A 20,769-nucleotide genomic window follows, 5' to 3' on the forward strand; every position below is an offset into this window, starting at 1 on the left:
TTCATAGCGGTGCAAGAGAGAAACTCCTATGCAGTGAGTGTGTGGAAGAGAGTGAAAGCCAAGTTAGAGGGCCGAGATGTTGATCCGAATAGGAGGATGTCAGTTGCTGAACAGGTGACTGTGTTTTAAACTTGGGCTACACATTTTAATGCTGCTGGAAAAGTAGAGGTGTATAAAGATGCCTCTCATCGATTTCCTTAGTGGTTCATCAAGGAACTTAAATGTGTTTTCAGGATTCAGAAGATTTTGAGTAACACAGCTCTGGCGTTGTCCAGTAGTCACCATTTTGCTCTGACCCTTCCTTGTGAGCACTTTCCTTTCCCCTAGCCCTGTTTTAACCCAAATATAAGTCTGATCCTCCTCCACCGGACTACAATTAGTTTCCATTTAAAGAAAACTGTTGAAGGTTTCAAATGCAATGCCAAGGATGCTTTGGGTTGCAGGTGTAGTATGAGTGGAGCATCCCTAATTAGAAAATCAGATGCTCCCAATCTGAAACATTTTGAGTGTTGACATGATGCCATAAGTGGAAAATTCCATGCCTGACCTTGTGATGGATCCCAGTAGTGCAAATCTAATCAGAACCTGTTTCATGCACAAAATTACTGAAAATGTGTAAAATTACCTTCAGGCTATGTGAATAATAAGGCATAAGTGGATTCCGTGTATAGACTTGCATCCCACCCCCAAGTTCCTTATTGTATGCATGCATATATTCCAAAATCTCAAAGAATCCAAAATCTAAAACTACAGGTCCCAAGCATTTTGGATAAGGGATACTCAACCTGTATTTGTAAAGCATCTTTGGGTATCGGGACATTTGTCTGAAGTCATTACTCTGAAATGTTTTCATCAGTGTTAGTAATATTGAATATATAAATTTGAGAATAAAGCTACAGAAAAGTTGTAGGAAGGCCCATAAACGTTTTACCTAGACTCACCAGTTAACAATTTCCCATGTTTCATTGTTCTGTGTGTGTGTGCACACACAGTTTTTCTGAACAATTTGAGGGTTCTTTGCAGACATCTTAACACTTCATGCCTAAACTTCACTATGTGTCTCTTGAACAAAATACTATAATACTGTATACTATGTAATTGTCAACTCAGGAAACTTAACATTGATGTAATACTATTATCTAACATTCAATCCACATTCAGATTTCTCCAATTATCTCAAAATATTCTTTATTGCTTATTCCTCCTCTCTGAACCCCCTCTTTCCCCCACCTTCAGGATCTAGTCAAGGATCATCATGCATTTTGCATATAGATAGATGGTCCTCCCCTTATGATGGAGTGACATCCCAATAAATCCATCATAAGTCTAAAATGCATTTAATACCCTGATAAACCCATGGTGAAGTGAAAAAAAAAAAAAGGTCATTTGGACCCACTGTGAGTCAGGGACTGTCTATCCTTGTCCTACTTCTTGATCTGCTTTAATATCTAGAACAGTTCCTGAGCCTTTCCCTCTTCCCTTCCCTTGGTATTTTTGGTTTGTCTAGATTAGCTGGTTTACAGAATGTGCCTCTGTTTATATTTGTCTGATATTTTCCTCATAATTCATTCAAGATTTTTTTGGAAGGAATACAACATTGGTGATGTTTCTTTCTCAGTATTTTACATCAAGAGACATATGTCAATTTGTGCCATCTTTGGTGGTGATAAGTTAGATCATATGGTCAAGAGAGGTATCCTCTTGTTGTCTTCATTATAAATGTACATTTTTTTCCTGTGGGATAAAAATTAAGAGACTGAGTATCTTGTTTGATGGTTTGGCATCTGTAATTCAATTTTAACATCAGCAAGGAATTTTTTTCTTTTTTCTTTTAAACACTGTTACATTCTTGTATAGGACCTAGACTTAAACTCTTCTTGGGCAAGGATTTTTTTTTTTTTTTTTTTTTTTTTTTTGAGACGGAGTCTCGCTCTGTCGCCCAGGCTAGAGTGCAGTGGCGCAATCTCGGCTCACTGCAAGCTCCACCTCCCGGGTTCACGCCATTCTCCTGCCTCAGCCTGCCAAGTAGCTGCGACTATAGGCCACCACGCCCGGCTAATTTTTTGTATTTTTAATAGAGATGGGGTTTCACCGTGTTTGCCAGGGTGGTCTCGATCTCCTGACCTTGTGATCCGCCCTCCTCGGCCTCTCAAAGTGCTGGGATTACAGGCGTGAGCCACCGCGCCCAGCCCTTTTTTTTTTTTTTTTTTTTTTTTTTTAAGAAACCGTTTTGTCAAGTTTGTCAAAAATCATGAAAGATGTTCTGAGTTAGGGATATTTTTACTTCATAAACATTCTGGTAGGTTAATGGATTGTGTGCTTTTCATATCTTTGTAACTGTCTTAGCTCTCTTTTTAAAGTATACTTGGCTATTGTGCTTTTTATTCTGGTAGTTATTAAATTTTATATGAAAATTCAGGGGCTTACAGGAGCAGGGTAAGTATAGGGAATCCTTTGCACGTAACTTTTGGTATAATTTGTCTGCTGATTATAATTCAGCAGACAATTGAAAAGCTTTAAATGACTTTACATACTATCCTGCCTATTTTTACAGGTTGACTATGTCATTAAGGAAGCAACTAATCTAGATAACTTGGCTCAGCTGTATGAAGGTTGGACAGCCTGGGTGTGAATGGCAAGTCAGTAGATGAGTCTGGTTAAGCGAGGTCAGACATCCACCAGAATCAACTCAGCCTCAGGCATCCAAAGCCACACCACAGTCGGTGGTGATGCAACTGGGGGCTTACTCTGAGGAAACCTAGGAAATCTCGGTGCACTAGGAAGTGAATCCTGCAGGACAGCTGCACTCAGGGATACGCCCAACACCATGGCCTGCAACCCCAGGGTCAAGGGTGAAGGAAAGCAAGCTCACCGCCTGAACACGGAGATTGTCTTTCTGCCACAGAACAGCAGCAAACGTGTCAGGAGGTTAGCTGCAGAAAGAAATCGGGATGCCGCGGAGCACAGAGTGATTTGGAACTCCATTCCACCTGACCCTGTGTGTACAATCCAGGAAAAAAACAAACCCCGCTCAGAAACAGAGAAAACTGGGGTCGCGAAGAAATCACAGCCAAGGAAGATTTGATGCATTCAGATTCTTGTGTAACACTTGTTGCTTGGCAACAGTACTGGTTGGATTGACCAGTAAGTACAAAAAGGCTAAAGGCTATGCGATATGAATTTCAGAAATGGACTGAAAATGGAGAGCTATGTAACAGATACACTACAGTGGAAGAACTTCTGAAATGAAGGGAAAAAAACCACCCCATCGTTTCCTACTCCTCCCCACCACTTACCCATTCCCCCTTTACCTAATCTAGTAGATTAGCCATCTTTCAAATTCACTTTTATTTCAATCCTTATATTTCATATACTTTCGTCACGATGCTGTTAACAACTTCTGATAACATGGAAAATTCAAGGATTGTTTAAAGGTCTGATGATCACACACAAAATGTAATTCTGGTTGTTTAAGTCATTTCTGTGATTCTATCATGTACAGTTTCCAGAATTGTCACTGTGCATTCAAAAGTAATGAATCTAACAGACATTTGATTTAATGTATGCTCCCTTTTGCTTATAGTGTGCATTTTTTTTGGAGGTCATTCAAATTTTCCCTCTTCTGTGATAGCTGTAGTTTCTTTCATAGAAAGTAGCTAATCCAGTGTAATCTTTTACCTTTTTAAAAACCAGGATAGAGTATCTATTAGAGTTTTACATTGTCGATGATAGATTAACAATAAAGTGATGTTCTGGTGGAGGTAGACTGAAATTTTTTTAAATTCATTTTTTTCATTTGATGCTTTTAATTTACACTTGGTAAATTAAAAGTTCTTTAGTTTACTTGGCATTTTAGGACATGTACATGAAACAGTGAAAATGAGATCCACCAACATCTTTTATTAAGTTCAGTTATTAGTCTGTGAAGTGCTTTACTTTTTGCACAATTTTAATAGCTTGCCATTCAGTAATACATTATAGTGAATTCATGATCAAGGTTTCCTTAAATTTAGCGTTGCATTTCAGTACTGACTGTGTAAGCTAAATTGCTGATCCAAAATAAAAACCCAGACTAGAATAGGGTTCTTAAAATCAAGTATCAACACAAAAGAGAACACAATTAAAATCTTAATTGTTGGCTGGGCACAGTGGCTCATGCCTGTAATCCCAGCACTTTGGGAGGCCGAGGTGGGAGGATCACGAGGTTAGGAGATTGAAACCATCCTGGCTAACACGGTGAAACCCTGTCTCTACTAAAAATACAAAAAAATTAGCCAGGCGTGGTGGTGGGCGCCTGTAGTCCCAGCTACTTGGGAGGCTGAGGCAGGAGAATGGCGTGAACCCAGGAGGCGGAGCTTGCAGTGAGCCAAGATTGTGCCACTGCACTCCAGTCTGGGCGACAGAATGAGACTCTGTGACAAAAATAAATAAATAAAAATAATCTTGTCTGAGTACATTTTCCCTGCATTTTAGAGATTAGGACAGTGGTCACTTTTTAGTTGCCAGTCTTCACAGACAAACTTGAGAGGTATTAAGGAAAAAATTCCACATAGCTCTGGGCCTTTTCTGTATTCTGATTGCCACATTAATCGATAATCTTTAAGTACCCATGAAAGAACGTGTTGTAGTATCAGTGCTTTCTTGATACTTTAGCAAGTATTGTAGGCAGGGTGGATTTTTTGAAATACCCATGTGTCCAATAGCAAGTTAAGGAACCTAGCGCATCAAATTTTGTTTTCTTCATTCATTTGGAACCTTATTTTCACAAAACAACCTAGCTGGAATAATAATGCCATATTGTATTTTGCATGCTGCTTTATTTTCTAGAGGCTCTGGGAGCAAATTACATTCATCACATTACCTCTGCTCTCTCAAGATTAAAGTCTTTCAGCAACATTCTTTATTGTCATCATAAGGAAAAACTTTTATCGCAGTGATAAAATCAGTTCACATTAGTTTAGCACTATAGATAGCATTCAGAAATTGCTCTCTCTTTGGTAAAGAAGATAAACAGGTGAATTTTATTGCCTGTGTTTTCAGGCTTCAGAGGTACCTGGCACCTTACTCAAGCAAAAACAAAAAACAGTTTTACTTCAAAAGCATGTGCCTCTGGTAAATTATCTATCACTTTTGTTTTAAAGTGGTCCCTCCAAGAATAATGTGGCATACACAGTGGGTTTGGTTGTAAGGCAGATGTAATAGATGACTTCAAAAGCCTGCTCCTTACTGCACTCTGGACCAAGACCCTGGTCTGTATCGTTTGGCTTCCTCTGTTAAGTCATTCTACAAGGTGACTTGCCATTTGAACTTTTTAAGAGACCTCAGCAGTTAGACTGAGAAAAGTTAGAGTGCTGTCGTTATGAAGTCATACATTTTTGATAACACAAAATACCTGTGGAAAACCAGGGACCCTCTCCTATTTTTCTCTCTCTCCTGCCTCCCCCTTTCCCTCCATTCCTCTGTCCCCTCCCCCTCTTCCCCACTGTCTTTAAGAATCAGGGGGTACAGAATAACCTATAAACAACCTCTTCAGAGTACCCTTGGAAATTGAAGTTCAATCTTAAGTTTTTTGTTGTCTTTAATTTACTAGAATTGCCTAATTTTTAGTTGATTTCTCTACAGAGCTGTGGAGGCTTAGCTTGTGTAGTTATTTCTCTTTTACTGTTGCTTTGGTGTGTCTTGAAGTTGATTGATTATTTTTGGTCATTGAGTTCTTAGTGTAGTTTGCTAGATGATGATTAAGATTCTTTTGTGTTTGACACTTGTGGTGAGTTGCTTTTGAAATCTGTTGAGACTTCCATGTGAGAACTGATAATCAGGCTCTTGATCTGCTTCCCTACATTACTTTTTTAGAGCCCAAACCCCAGGTTTAGGGTGAGGGTTTGTAATACAGAGAAAAACTTCCATCACTTCTGCCCTTAACCCTTGCCTGTAAGCTTAGTAAGTAGTTTTCTTAATATTGTCCAATGTTTGGTGTTATCTGCATTGTTTTTTGTTTCTTTAATTGTGGTTGTTCTGACGTGTGAAATTTAAGGAAAGAGCCATTTTTAAAAATGCCGAGCAGGGCAATGCAAGTACAGCCAAATATTAGACTTGATGTGCAATCTTAGGTCCTTTTTAATCTGGGGTATTATAGGCAGTACTTTAAATTGAAAAGTCTTCCTGGCCTATTTTCCTCCACATTTTTGTAATTAACTCTGGGGGCTTACTTGTTTTGGCAGTACTAAAATCAAAGGAGCTGGTTCTTCTTTTCTCCCAATTATTTTCATATGAAAGCACCTACAATTAGCCTGTTAGTCCTATTCAGATACATCAAATATCAGTGAATGCTTTACTATTAGCACATTTAAGCATCTTTGTTTTACATAAAAGTAGAGTATGAAAACCAGTGTTCAATTTTATATTTTGTTGAGCTTGTAAAATGCCAGCAATTTAAAACTAGGACTTTCCTCCCCATAAGCCAAGGAGGTAGAATTACTGATGCAAGGGTTAAAGGTAGATTTTGTTTTCAATATTTGGGTAGTCTTAGATTCTTCCCACAGGGGAGAACTAGCAAGTGTCCCAAATTTTTCCAAACGTTGGGGAGGGGAAAATTCACTGTATAATGAAACCCTAAGGGTTTGTTGCACTTCCTGCTTTTTAGACCTGGTTAACAGTATCACCATCCTTATTTACAGAAGGGCAAAACTAACTCAATGAGAAAAGCTTTATAAGTTCAAGGGTTGTAAAACATGACCTACTTAGGGTACTCTGCTTTCTATGGGAACTTGGCTAGACTTAGAAAAAGATGTTCGCTGCGCTAATGTAAAGTGTCATACAATTTAGTAGATTTTTGAAGATGGTAAACTTAGAATTCTGTGTTCTGAATTGCCGACTTTTAGAATGTTTTTCTTTGAAAACAGGCTAATATCTTTTTCTTTTCTTGACAAAGTTTCAGCTCTTTATTGTGTCATTTTTCTGGTTTAAATTTCCCTTATCTTTGCACCTGTAATGTCAGTGGCAACAACATCATACTTCACTTACTTGTTAATTTACTTTTTACCCTTATTCTAAGAGCAAGTTGAGTTGAACTGAATCTTCCTTGTCCTAGTAACAATGTATAAATAGTGGCTTCTCTGTACAAAAGGTTGTAATGCCTCCTGATGGATATAATTTTGTGATTGTATTTTAAAGTTGAATAAATCACACCAGCTTCCTGAAAATGTTCATAATGCATCTTTTGGAAAACAAAAATACATGCCTAATTTGTGCATATTTGCATTAACATGGCAAAGATTGTATGAAATACCTGTTTTTCAGAAAATAAAGGTTCAGTCTCAAAAGATACATCATTTAAGTTCTGAATTTATTGGTCAAAATAGATTTTGGAAAACTTGGAACCTTTTGGAACCTGGGTAGCTTGAAAAAACAAAACGACAGGGTCTCCCTATGTTGCCCAGGCTGATCTTGAACTCCTGGGCTCAAGTTACCCTCCCACTTCAGCCTCCCAAAGTGCTGGGATTACAAGCCTCAACCACTGAGCCGAGCCAAACCTAGCCTTTTTTTTTCTGAATAGCACTAATACCTCAAAAAAGACCCCTAAATTCTCAAAAAAGTAGTTATTTTACTCTCAAACTTCTGTTGTATTTTTGAAAAGCAGTAGAAATTTTACTTCAATGATATCAATGTAAATTCTTTGTATTAGGGCCCAATTTATAAAGCTTAATTTTGGCAGTATTTAAAAACAAAATTCCCATAGATCATTATTGACAGATAGGCGCATTCCTTGGAGTGTGACACCTCTGAAAAAAAATAGAAAATGTCCAGCTTGGCTTTATATCTTGGAGATTGCATTTGTTGCTGCTAGATGATGTTAGGATTTGTGTTAACTGCTTAGTCATCTGGCGCATTTCAAAAGATCACATCCTGTCTCTGTAGGACAAAAAGCTCTAAAGAAAACTACGTTTAAGGGTGGGTGTTTTTTAATAATTCGACCAATCGGAAATTTAGTGAGAGACCGTATAGCAGGGCTGTGCATTTAGAAATAGGTATGGGAATACATTGTTAAGTAACAAAAAATACTAAGTGGAGAAACTGCTGCTTGAGTTGCTTCTGTTTTTTTCACCTACCTTCATTTCACAAGCTGGTGTTAACAAGTCTTAAGTTGTGCATGGAAAACTTGGGTGTAAACGAGAAGCATTCTGCAGCAAAAGCTGATTTCCCAAAAGTAGAAATGTCACTTTAAACCCTAATAACCCCATAGCCTCTCCTTTGGAAGTGGCTATTACTGTGGGTCTAGCAAGATCACACACCCAGTGCTCAACATGTTCACTGTGTGGCTGCTGATTGCCTCGATCTTTTTGTCTTTTTTTTTTTTTTTTTTAAAGGTTTTTTGCTCTGTTGCCCAAGCTTGAGTGTAGTAGGTGCAATCATAGCTCACTGCAGCTCAATCTCCTGGGCTCAAGGGATCTCCCACGCCTCCCCTTTTGTCTTTTGTTTTTTAAGTACATGGAGAAGAACCTGCTCTTCAGACTCCATACCTTTAAAAACTCTCCAAATAGCGTCTCTGTCATCTGGCTGTATCTTGCCTATACAACTTCTTTACCCCAACATTCCAAAGTGGCACTTTATTGAACAGTCGGCCTTCCTTGCAAAGACTTTTTCAAGTGCTTCTCCCTGATCCAGATACTTCACTCCCCCTTCACCTTGAAAGACCTACAGCAAATTGACACCCTTCCATGAAATTCACAATGCGCCTGCCCTCGCCCCGCTCTCCGGGGCAGTATGCGGTCTGCAGCTAAACACTCTCACATTTACGACTTCCTTGAATATTTAAGAACCTGGTGGTTACTTAAGGAACATCAAAAAATAAATTTAAATTCAATGGCCGAATACAGATGACCGTAAGAGATTGGAGTTAAAACCTGTATAAAAGGATAAAAGGTTGGAAGTTAAAACTCTAGTTAATTCACCTAAAACAAACATTTGATTAGGACATTTGGCATGATTCTGTTTGTATCAAAAGATGAAAAATCGGCCGGTCGCGGTGGCTGTTGCACTACAGCCTGGGCAACAGAGCGAGGCTCTGTCTCAGAACAAACAAACAAAAAAAATCAAAGCACTTTGTTACTGCATTTGAAATCCTGGATAGAAAAGATGTAGAAGTGCCTCAACACAGTTCCTAAACTGCCTAGGAATTCCGTTGCTTGTGAGAGGGCTTACATCTTTCCTTACCATGACCTCTAATGGAAGAAAGGTCGTGTCAAGAACTATCCTTTTGACCGGGCGCAGTAGCTCACGCCTGTAATCCCAGCACTTTGGGAGGCCGAGGTGGGCGGATCTCTTGAGGTCAGGAGGTCCAGAGTAGCCTGGCCCAAATCGTGAAACCCTGTCTCTATTAAAATGCAAAAATTAGCCGGGCGTGGTGGCGGGCGCCTGTAATTCCAGCTACTCGGGAAGCTGACACGCGAGGATCACTTGAACCCGGGAGATGGAGGTTGCAGTGAGCAGAGATCGCGCTACTGCACTTCAGCCTGGGCAACGGAGCGAGACTCTTTCGTCTCAAAAAACAAAGAAAAAAAGAATCCTTTTGGAGAGGGGGCTTGCAGTTTAAGTAAGTTAAACATCCACGTATAATAAAGCCCCTTAGAAGGCGGTGCATTTTCACACGCTCTCAAACCAGGCCTGGGTTTTTCCTCCCAAGCTCAGGCCTTATTCCTACTGGGTAGGAGAGAAACACTGCAGCAAAATCCACACAAAGAACTCTTTTCACTTGTCCTCAAAACCTCACGGGTCGCAAATCGGGGCTAAACGGCTCAGGCGCCTGCTTAGGGCACCGGGCCGGAGGTGGAACGGATCCCAGCCGCCTCGGGGCCAGGAAGAGATAAAGTGTCGCAGGCCGGCGTCTCCGCCCTCCACCTCAGGCGGCGCAGCATCGCTCTCCGAGTAGCCCATTTTCCAGTGAGACTCCTCGGCTGCGAGAGCCGGACAAAGAGCGGCCCAAAGACACCGCAGCAGCCAGAGCGGGGGAACCACTGAGGGACCGCGCCCCCTGCAGCGGCCGTTGAACCGCTTCCTACAGCCCTGGGCGGGGCGTCGCGCAATCCCTGGGCGCTGATTGGGCACTCCGTGTCCCCTCCCCCTCGGCCCGGCGCGGCCTCTGTCTCCTTTGACCCCGATTTCAAGCCATGCGCTGAGCTTCGGTTGGTCTGGTTTCCTTGAGGCGTGAGCTCGGTCTGTCCAATGAGGAGCGAGGGTCGCGGGGGCTGTCGGGAAGGGCGGCCGACCGATATAAGCAGCCTGCGGGGCGTTCCCTCGCGCTGTGGTCGCCGTGCGGGTCTCGGTTGGAGGTCTCACTGGAAGGTACCCTGCGGTCACAGAGACGGCATCCCGGAGACGATGGCGGAGGGAGATAATCGCAGCACCAACTTGCTGGTGAGTCCTGGCCTCCTGTCCCCCGGGAGCCGAGCGAGGCCTCCAGACGTCCGTGGGTTCAAACACCGCGGCCTCGTTCCTGTCACCCGCCGCGGGCCCGGCCCTTCTCTCCCGGGGCAGGCGACGATGCCTGGCCCTCGGGCTTCTTGGGTAACTCCTGGGTGTCGACCCCTTACCTTTCCTGGGGACGGTGCGCGACGGGGCGAGGAGGGCGCGTGATTCCTCACCGCGAGTAGAAGGAGGAAGTGGGAGGCAGAGGGGCTGCGACACTAGCCTGGGGTGCGGGTGGGAGCAGAAGGCCTCCTGGTGCCTGTCCAGCGCTTTCGGGGCCCAGGCCCCAGCCGTATTCGGCTTTCCCCGTCTTTCATCTTAACCTGGATGTGCCTGCCTTCTTTTCCCCCTAAAACTTGGGCAACAGTGGAGGGTCAAAGGGCTACTGCCGAGAATTTCTGTTAGAGCTGGTACAACTTACAACTACAGGGAGACTGCGAGCTCACCGTGGGGAACCCGGAGTGGGGTTCAGCTGAACAGACAATGGGATGTCTTGGCGTTTGTCTGGAATTTGGAAATCTGGCGGGGGTGGGGTCACAGGACTACTGGAAACAGCTTTAGAGTAATAAGCAGGGATCCGAAGGAACTGCAGTGAGATGGACAAATTTTTATTTGTTGTGAATTTATAGGCGGACAAATTTTTATTTGTTGTGAATTTAAGTGCACCATGTAGGCAAAAAAAAAAAAACCAAGAGAAATATCTTGTTACCCTTCCCTGGTGACTGCAGGTCACATACCAGCAATGAAAAACGGAACCAAAGAATTTACCTAGGGGCTTTTGAACTTCCAAGAGCCCAGATGCTGGCCAATGACGTGACTTCAGGGCAGTTTTGATTGTGCGTGATTTTATATTTGCTTTTAGAAATGCATGCTTTGTTCCTTTAAACACACACTCCTTCTAGCATAGTTAGTTCCCAGCATGGATCCTTTTAAGAGGATTAATTGCAGCACAAAGAAGTTGCTCAAGCCGTGTTGAAATGACAAATCCTGAGCTAGAGCTCCTGCTTCCCAACTCACTTTCCAGCAGAGCAATGTAATCTAAGGAAAGCAAAGCCTTTGGTCGTGGATTTCTTGGATGCAAATCGGTTAACCTATGTGTGTTTCCCCCTTGGTAAAATGGGGACAGTAATAACACCTTTTTTAAGAGTTGTTGGGAAGATTAATTGAAGTATAAATATAAATGCTCAGCAGAGTGCCCACACATAGTAGTCTCTTCTTTCACTAGTATTAAGCATGGAATATAAAGTCAGAAATATTGAGATCACATGAGTACTCAGCGTGGCACAGATAGCAAGCGTCTTTGTTAAGATTAAGTGCCTTGTTCTGTCATTTGCATGATTTCTAGTGAATGACTTTTACAAAGAGACAAAGTCTCAGCCCAGGCTGGGCTCAAGCGACCCCTACACCCCCACCAAGTGCTGAGATTACAGGTGTGAGCCACTGCACCCAGCCTGATAACATAGAGACACTTGGGTTTCTTATTCTAATTTTTTCTTCCTTTACCAAAACCAGCTTTAAGCGCTTTTGCTACATTAGCTCATCCTGGAGGTCCACTTTCGGCTGTTCAGAGTCACAGAGAAATTTGAAGTATAATCAAAATGACATCCTAAGTGGTAAGAAACACTGTATTGAGGAGATATATTGACCCTAAAATGCCACTTTAATTTGGCGAAAGTAGTTTTCCTTAATTGTGCAATGAATGTCAACATCTGAGTGATTCCATTACACAAAGAGCTATTTTAGAAATTGAATGCTGTTCAATGCTTTCCTAATGGATTTAGAAGGGTTTAAATCAATAAGATGACAAAAACAACGGATCAATTCTAACCATCTGAAATAAAGTTATTTCATTTTATTAATACTCTGGACACTGCCACATGATTCCCTGTATGACTTTGAGAAAGTAAACCATTTTGAGCTCACTTTAATTGCAAAATGAGTCTAATTATCCCTACCTTGTGGCTGTCTATAAGGATTAAGTTACATCATATATATAAAGAGTAGCCCAGTGCTTGGACTAGAAAAGTGACCATTAAAAGGACATTTAGGCCGGGCCGGGTGACTCATACCTGTAATCCCAGCACTTTGGGAGCCCGAGGTGAGTGGATCATTTGAGGTCGAGAGTTCGAGACCAGCCTGGCCAACATGGTGAAATCCCATCTCTACAAAAAATTAGCCAGGTGTGGTGGTGTGCGCCTGTAGTCCCAACTACTCAGGAGGCTGAGGTAGGAGAATCACTTGAATCCGGGAGGTGGAGGCTGCAGTGAGCCGAGATCTCCCCACTGCGCTCCAGCCTGGGTGACAGAGTGAGACTCTGTCTCAAAAAACAAACAAAAAGAAAAACCCCATTGGGTTTTCATCTTTGAAATTGCAATTTTTCAGAAACCAACTTGTTTAAAGTTGGCAATTTGGTTAAGAGGTTATTTTTTGTATTTGGAGCTTTAAAATAATTGAAGTCTATGAACCACGAAAATGTTGAGAGTGGTAAAATGATCACTTTAAATGTCGGTGGTATTTAGGCTGCAGAGACTGCGAGTCTGGAAGAACAGCTGCAAGGATGGGGAGAAGTGATGCTGATGGCTGATAAAGTCCTCCGATGGGAAAGAGCCTGGTTTCCACCTGCCATCATGGGTGTGGTTTCTTTGGTGTTTCTGTAAGTGAGCTATTAGATTACTATGGGTTGTGCTTCTTATTAATAAAGGCTTTTTAATATATAGCTTCCATTTGTGGGGGTGTCTTAAGTCTCTTCTGTAATATATAACCCATAAAGAACCCATAAAGAATGTGTTTCTCATAAGCACTTCTAGTTTCCAGAATTTGTAGTACTTAGGTAAACTTTGTAACCTAAAGCACTTGAGTGAATCAGTGACTCGCAAACTTTTTGTCCTCCAGACTCTTAAACTCTTTTATTATTATTATCATCAGACTTCCAGTTCTGGGATACATGTGTAGAATGTGCAGGTTTGTTACATAGGTATATATAGACGAGCCATGGTGGTTTGCTGCAACCATCAACCCGTCATCAACATTAGGTATTTCTCCTAATGCTATCCCTCCCCTACCCCCACTCCCCTAATCTCTTAAAAAATACTGAGAACTCCAAAGAGCTTTTGTCCATTGATATTTACTTAACCACTGCAGCTATGATATCAGCATGTCACAAAGCCTCTGGAAAGCCACTTGTGAGAAAAATAGAGGAAAAATAGCAAATATCTCTGAGAAGCAGTGGGTTCAGTGAATAGTTAGACATGTTTAGTTAGGAATGATAATGACTATGTTTTTCTAACCTTTATTAATTTTTTTAACAGGATTATCTACTATCTAGATCCATCTGTTCTGTCCGGCGTTTCCTGTTTTGTTATGTTTTTGTGCTTGGCTGACTACCTTGTTCCCATTCTAGCGCCTAGAATTTTTGGCTCCAATAAATGGTAGGTAGCATAATGATTTGGCAGTCTCATTTCTGTGTAGTTACTGAACTTGGTGGCTGTGATTAGTATGCTGTAAATAAGCAGAGATAATTGTCTAACCATCAGACACCTAAGCATTAGATATTTTGCTTTTATGTAAAGAATGTCATAACTGATTTGAATATAAACTATGAATTTTCTATACTCCATAGTTCTTTTATGGTAGCTGTACATACACATATTTGCATTTCCATTGGTATTTAACATAGTATAATAACTTCACAAATTATTTTTGAATGAATGCAGAAAAGGAAACTGGCAGATTTTCATTCACATTCATTTAGCAATTATTTATTAAATGTCTACTGTGGCAGGCACTGTTAAGTACTCTGAAATATTTTGACTTTTAAGATTGATCTTGTGTTAAGGCTGAGATATTGAGATACTGAGACACTGAGGCAGTGGAATGGCAGTTAACAAAGTGAATACCAGGTGTTTCCGAAGAGGTTCAAGCTGTATACACATGGGTTGCTGATTTTATTTATAGCATTTTTTTTTTTTTTTTTTTGAAATGGAGTCTCGCTGTGTCGCCAGGCTGGAGTGCAGTGGCACAGTCTCGGCTCACTGCAAGCTCCACCTCTCGGGTTCACGCCATACTCCTGCTTCAGCCTCCGGAGTAGCCGGGACTACAGGCGCCCGTCACCTCACCCGGCTAATTTTTTTTTTTTTTTTTGTATTTTTAGTAGACATGGGGTTTCACCGTGTTAGCCAGGATGGTCTCGATCTCCTGACCTCGTGATCCGCCTGCCTTGGCCTCCCAAAGTGCTGGGATTACAGGCATGAGCCACCATGCCTGGCCTATTTATACCATTCTTTAAATGGTTGCTTATGAACTCCTCAGATATAGTTAAGTGGATAAGGATCATATTAAAGGTATTTTAACTTCCTCTAGCATGTTGAATTTTGATTCAAATAATCAGCCAAAATAGATGTTGGAATAGATATTTTCTTCTCAGCTACTATTCTATCCTTGTCTGTTTATTTTATTTGGTTAGTATTCTACTTGTGCCTTTGGTTGTTTGTATCTCAGAGGATAGCAAACTGCAAAATAATTCTGTAAACATAAGAATTTGAAATGTGTATCTTATGGATCTTTAAGAACAAATTCAAAGGTTGCTTAAATTATGATATAATTGACAATATTTAAAGGTGTTTCCCCCAACAGCAGAATGGATTAGTGTTAGGAACTATCCTTCGAATTGTTTTTCACTTGCAGTAATGAATCAATGTTGTTGGCTCTTTTGGGCAAGTTTCTGAATGTGCAATGTAACAGAGTTAGCAAAGGAAATAAATCACTGACCTTGGCCTTATTAGCCAGATGACATTCCAGTCTGCTAATTTATAACTCCTAGAGGAAAGTTTGCGGAAATAACCACTGATCGTTTCATGGTGTGACTCAGTTATTGATAGAGCAGATTTTGTTTATTTTTTGATCTTACAAGGAAGAAAGAACGCTCTTTTGCATAGCCACAGTCTAGCCTTGACCATGGGCAAGAAATCACGCCTCATTGTTAAAAAGAAGTTCCAGGGCTCAGCAGAAATTTTCTACTTTATCTATCACTGCAGTTTTACAGAGATGAGGGCTAGAGAAGAAAAGGCAACACATCCCTCAGCTCAGCACAGGGCAATAATAGCAGCCATTATAGCTGTGTAGCGAAGACAGTGCAAAGGCAATTCAAAAAAATAAAAATAAAATCAGAACCAAGAAAAACTATATACATAAAAGGTTTTCTTGGAGGGTCTCTTGTTGGATTTTTACTGCTGTGTTGTTTGTTGATTATATTTTCCCTCCCCTAGGACTAAATTTATGAAGAAGAATTTAGATTTGAGCTGTATATTGCTGCCTTGTCATCAAATGTATGAAGCCCAGTTGGGGGTGTTATGTGTTAAATGCTAGTAGTTAGTATCTTACTAAAGAGTGTTCAAATACAGCTGTTTGGTGGGATTCTGATAGGTATAGTGCAGAATTTATTAGGATCTAAAGAATATTTAGGAATAGCAAAATCAAATTTATGCTGATTTCTCTATGGCCCATAGAAGTCATGAGTCTTTTACTACCATTAAATAAATGTGGCTTCAGAGCCATAGATGATCATTTCTTTATTACACACACACACTCTTGCTCTCATACGCTCTTACACAGTTTACGTAAAAACTTACTCCTGTGCTATAAAAGGTGTCTTAATGATGGAAGGACTATTTCACCTACGTAAGATAATGGTGAGACATTGTTTTTATTTGGATTTTCTTTAGAAGATAGCTCTTAAATTGAATAGGGTGGTGTGTTTTGGTCAACTGTAGCAATTTGTTTATAGCAAAAGGCAAATTTCTTTTTCTAGGACCACTGAACAACAGCAAAGATTCCATGAAATTTGCAGCAATCTAGTAAAAACTCGACGCAGAGCTGTGGGTTGGTGGAAACGCCTCTTCACGCTAAAGGAAGAAAAACCTAAGATGGTACTTTTTTTGCTTTGACTTAAGTACAGTAAAATGTTAAGATTTGAGTCAATTTGCCTTTTGTTTTAATAGTTATTTGAAGTTTATTCATTGGTTAATTCCTAAGTACATTCATAACTGTTTACTTGTATTAATTAGACTGAATCATTTTAAAGTTAAAAATCATATTTTTGCATTTAATTTTTTATTCTAGTAAAACAAAATTCTTCTGTTTCATTTTTCTTACTGAAATAATAGTAAAAGACATATGCTTAGAAAGCATCTGTATAGGCCTGGCACCGTGGCTCATGCCTATAATCCCAGCTACACGGTAGGCTGAGGATCACTTGAGCCCAGGAGGTTGAGGCTGCAGTGAGCTTGTGTTTGGGGAGTGAGCTGTTTGCACCACTGCACTCCAGCCTTTGTGACAGAATGAGACTCTGTCTCAAAAAAAAAAAGGAAAGCATCTGTTCATCTGTTCTCTCATCTGTCAGCTTCACGTTGTGAGGCTGCTCTATGACGTTATTAACTGAAAAGATCGTATAATTTATATCATAAAATATTTACATATAGAATTGCAGTAATTCTAGGAAGCAACATACCCAAATTCTATAAAGTAGATCCAATGGAATAGGTTTTTAAATCTAAGAATTTTTAAAGAAAAGTGATAATAAAAGCTAAATGATTTCCTGAACTTTGAAACACACTCTTCTTTAATTGACAAATAAAAATTACATATATTTATGGTGTCATAATGAAGTTTTGATATTAAATTCTTGTTGTTTTCATTGCTAGTACTTCATGACCATGATCGTTTCTCTTGCTGCGGTTGCTTGGGTGGGACAACAAGTCCACAACCTGCTTCTCACCTACCTGATAGGTAAGTCTTTGAGGAAAAACTACAGGCACATCCTGGCCAGTGAAATTGAACTGTAACTTCGTCAATAAACAACTTCCTAAGTTTTAGACACCGAAAAGGAACTGTGGGAATATAGAAAGATGATTATGGTCTCATAGAAAGTGAAAACAATGCAACAACTAAGGTAGAAAGTAATGCACAAACTAAAGTAGAAAGTAATAAGCAATGATTATTTTCTTTTTTTTTTTTTTTTTTTTTTTGAGACAGAGTCTCGCTTTGTCGCCCAGACTGGAGTGCAGTGGCCGGATCTCAGCTCACTGCAAGCTCCGCCTCCCGGGTTCACGCCATTCTCCTGCCTCAGCCTCCCGAGTAGCTGGGACTACAGACACCCGCCACCTCGCCCGGCTAGGTTTTTGTATTTTTTAGTAGAGACGGGGTTTCACCGTGTTAGCCAGGATGGTCTCGATCTCCTGACCTTGTGATCCGCCCGTCTCGGCCTCCCAAAGTGCTGGGATTACAGGCTTGAGCCACCGCGCCCGGCCGCAATGATTATTTTCTGAGGTGGAAGAGGGGATGAGAGCAGAAGTTTCTGGGGATACAGCCCAGTGGAAGTAATTGGTTTCATGTTATTTCCTCCCATTATAGAGTTTAATAATCTGGGAACCTACCTTCTTTAAAATGTAATAATTGGCTGGGCACGGTGGCTCAGCCTGTAATCCCAGCATTTTGGGAGGCTGAGGTGGGTGGATCACTAGAGGCCAGGAGTTTGAGACCAGACTGGCCAATATGGGGAAACCCTGTCTCTACTAAAAATACAAAAATTAGTCAGATGTGGTGGTGCACACCTGTAGTCCCAGCTACTTGGGAGGCGGAGGCATGAGAATCACCTGAACCCAGGAGGCGGAGGTTGCAGTGAGCTGAGATCACACCACTGCACCACACACACACACACCCCCAGATCACCTGAGGTCAGGAGTTGGAGACCGCCTGGCCAACATTGCAAAATCACGTGTGTACTAAAAATACAAAAATTAGCCGGGTGTGGTGGCAGGCGCCTATAATCCCAGCTACTCTACTTGGCGGGGTGAGGCAGGAGAATCTCTTGAACCCGGGAGGTGGAGGTTGCAGTGAGCGGAGATTGTGCCACTGCACTCCAGCCTGGGCAACAAGAGTGAGAGTTGTCGCTGTGCACGGTGGCTCATGCCTATAATCCTAGAACTTTGGGAGGCTGAGGCGGGCGGATCACCTGAGATCACGAGTTTGAGACCAGCCTGACCAACATGGAGAAACCCCATCTCTACTAAAAATACAAAATTAGTCAGGCGTGGTGGCGCATGCCTGTAATCCTAGCTACTTGGGTAGCTGAGGCAGGAGAATCACTTGAACCTGGGAGGTGGAGGTTGCAGTGAGCTGAGATCAGCCATTTGTCTCAAAAAATAATAATAATAACCTTTAGCAAGTTAATTGCTGCCTCCTTAATGTTGCTTTTTTAAAATTTATTTTAAGTGACTTCCTTGCTATTGCTTCCTGGACTAAACCAGCATGGAATCATTTCGAAGTACATTGGAATGGCCAAGAGGGAGATAAACAAACTTCTCAAACAAAAAGAAAAGAAAAATGAATGATTCATCTGCTTTAATCAGGGTGATTAGTGGCGCACCCATTGCTCCGGGAATGGTTTCTGCTGTACTATCTGGATACTAAAATGTTACGGAAGTAGCTCTTTGCTCTCCCTCACTCTGCACTTAGTTGATAGAAATTCAGACTCCCCAAGTAAGGCTTTGTGCAGTGTCTTCATGTTGCATATAGTTGAGTGCATTCTTAGCAGTTGGCTTCATGGACAACTCATTAGTGTGTATAATTTGTTTTTGATTTTTCTTACCCAGTGTTAATTGAATTCTTGCTTTTAGACAACTTCCTTTTGTAGTGGTGAACCTTGCCCTTTAGTACAGTTCAAGTGAATCTGGATAATTGTTCATCTTTGCTTTAGCTTAGATAACATGTAGTGGTCTGTGTCTACAGGAAGCTGGTTCTGTCTGCTTCCACAGTCTGCTTAGAAAACTGTCTGACTTCATGAATATAGAGACCAAGTTTACCACTTCTGATGAAGAGACCAATTAAGATTCATTCCTCATTCTGTTTCTTTCCGGTGGGAGAAGAGTCCCCATGAAATAAAATGAAACTGATTCCATGTGCTAGTACGTGTAGGCTTCTCCCTTCTGCAAAGCTTAGCAATTTGTAGGAAGCTTTGATCTTTTTGTCCAAAAAAAGGAATGTCTGACAGGCTTAAGCTTTTGTCCCCTTGCACTTAGACTCGAAGTTAGTAAATCCTTAAGGGCTTTTGAATAGCAGACTTCCACAAGATTACATTTAGGATTTCTAGCATACTTTTAATTTCAGAATTTCAGCTGACTTTAGCTATAGTATACAGTAGGTTAAGACTCATGTCTATGATTTTTACTCTAAGACCAGCAAAAGGACAGCAGTCTAATATGTTTAGTTAAGATTCATTTCAGTAGAAGATAATCTTACCTAATTTTTGAGACCAGAATAAGCCTTTTAAGGTAAACCTTAAAATTCTCATTTTATGGTAATACTGGCCATTTTAGTCCCCTAGGTTTGACATGGGAGATAGTGACTACACTGGTGTCTGACTTTTTTTCCTAGAGATTTCTCCCTGAAAAATACAAGGGCTGTTGGTGAGAGCAGGCTTGAGGTGATGATAGTTGGCCTGTGGTCTACAAAGATTTCGTAACTCCTTGGAAAGCTTCTTCTTATCATTCTTAACTTGTTGGTAGCTAGAAATTTAGAGTAGTTGAAATCTGTAGGAATGAACTTCTGAGGGCCAAAAAATGTGACTGACTTGGGAACAATTCTTAAACTGATTAGCTGTAATATAGTTTTGTGAATTTATTGCACTGATGTTGTACCTTGTGGTATATCTGTCCCTATTAAATAAGTGTTTTTTCCTCTTTAATATTGCTGTAAACAGTGGTGCCCATTGTAGCATATGTTTTTTTTTTTTTAATATTTCATAAGAAAACTACCTTAATTTTACCTTACTTTCATTGTAAATAAGCCTGTCTTCCTATCTGGATTTTTTTTGTGTATACATGTTCTACTGATTAACTACTTTTGCAGTTTTAATCCTGTATTATTCTACTTTGTGTAAAATGGGAAAAAATAAAAAAAGCTGGAATCTTCATGTCTCACTTTCTTTAACTTAGCCAATGTAATATTTACATGATTGGATTTATGAATCTGATTAATGTAGTAGTATCCTGTGTGGTCCTTACGTGTCTATAAGGTACTGTTTAAGAAATTCCACCACTTTGGGAGACCTGGGCAGGAGGTTCACTGGAGTCCATGAGTTTGAGGTTGCATTGAGCTGAGTGTACCCCTGCACTCTAGCCTGGGCAACAGAGCAGGACCCTGTCTATGAAAAATTTTAAAGAAGAACAAAAATAAAAGGTTTAAGTTTATTTATTTACCAAATATTCCAGGCAGCATGCTAGAGGGAAGAGGAAATGCAATGAACGAGCA

The 20,769-nt window shown here is 40.7% G+C and overlaps 3 protein-coding genes across 7 annotated transcripts in view; 2 read left to right on the plus strand and 1 right to left on the minus strand.

Annotated features, from left to right (window-relative positions):
- Nucleotides 1-7,326, plus strand: part of SMG1 (SMG1 nonsense mediated mRNA decay associated PI3K related kinase) — a 113,445-nt gene extending 106,119 nt beyond the window's left edge. For all 5 annotated transcript variants that reach the window (XM_050774990.1, XM_050774994.1, XM_050774993.1 and 2 more), the window contains 2 exons: nt 8-114; nt 2,555-7,326. In XM_050774990.1, the coding sequence (XP_050630947.1) occupies nt 8-114; nt 2,555-2,632 (185 nt within the window). In that variant the 3' untranslated portion in view covers nt 2,633-7,326. The remainder of the gene's footprint in view (nt 1-7; nt 115-2,554) is intronic.
- COQ7 (coenzyme Q7, hydroxylase) overlaps nt 1-20,769 on the minus strand; it is a 375,365-nt gene that overhangs the window by 259,118 nt on the left and 95,478 nt on the right. The window lies entirely within an intron of this gene.
- On the plus strand, nt 10,167-20,429 carry ARL6IP1 (ADP ribosylation factor like GTPase 6 interacting protein 1). Its single transcript, XM_050775028.1, has 6 exons — nt 10,167-10,413; nt 12,984-13,117; nt 13,773-13,892; nt 16,271-16,388; nt 17,163-17,247; nt 18,733-20,429. The coding sequence occupies exons 1-6, from the start codon at nt 10,222-10,224 to the stop codon at nt 18,849-18,851; spliced, it is 768 nt and encodes a 255-aa protein (XP_050630985.1). The 5' UTR covers nt 10,167-10,221; the 3' UTR covers nt 18,852-20,429.

This window comes from Macaca thibetana, chromosome 20 (genome assembly GCF_024542745.1).
Source record: "Macaca thibetana thibetana isolate TM-01 chromosome 20, ASM2454274v1, whole genome shotgun sequence".
NCBI classification, from domain to species: Eukaryota; Metazoa; Chordata; class Mammalia; order Primates; family Cercopithecidae; genus Macaca; species Macaca thibetana.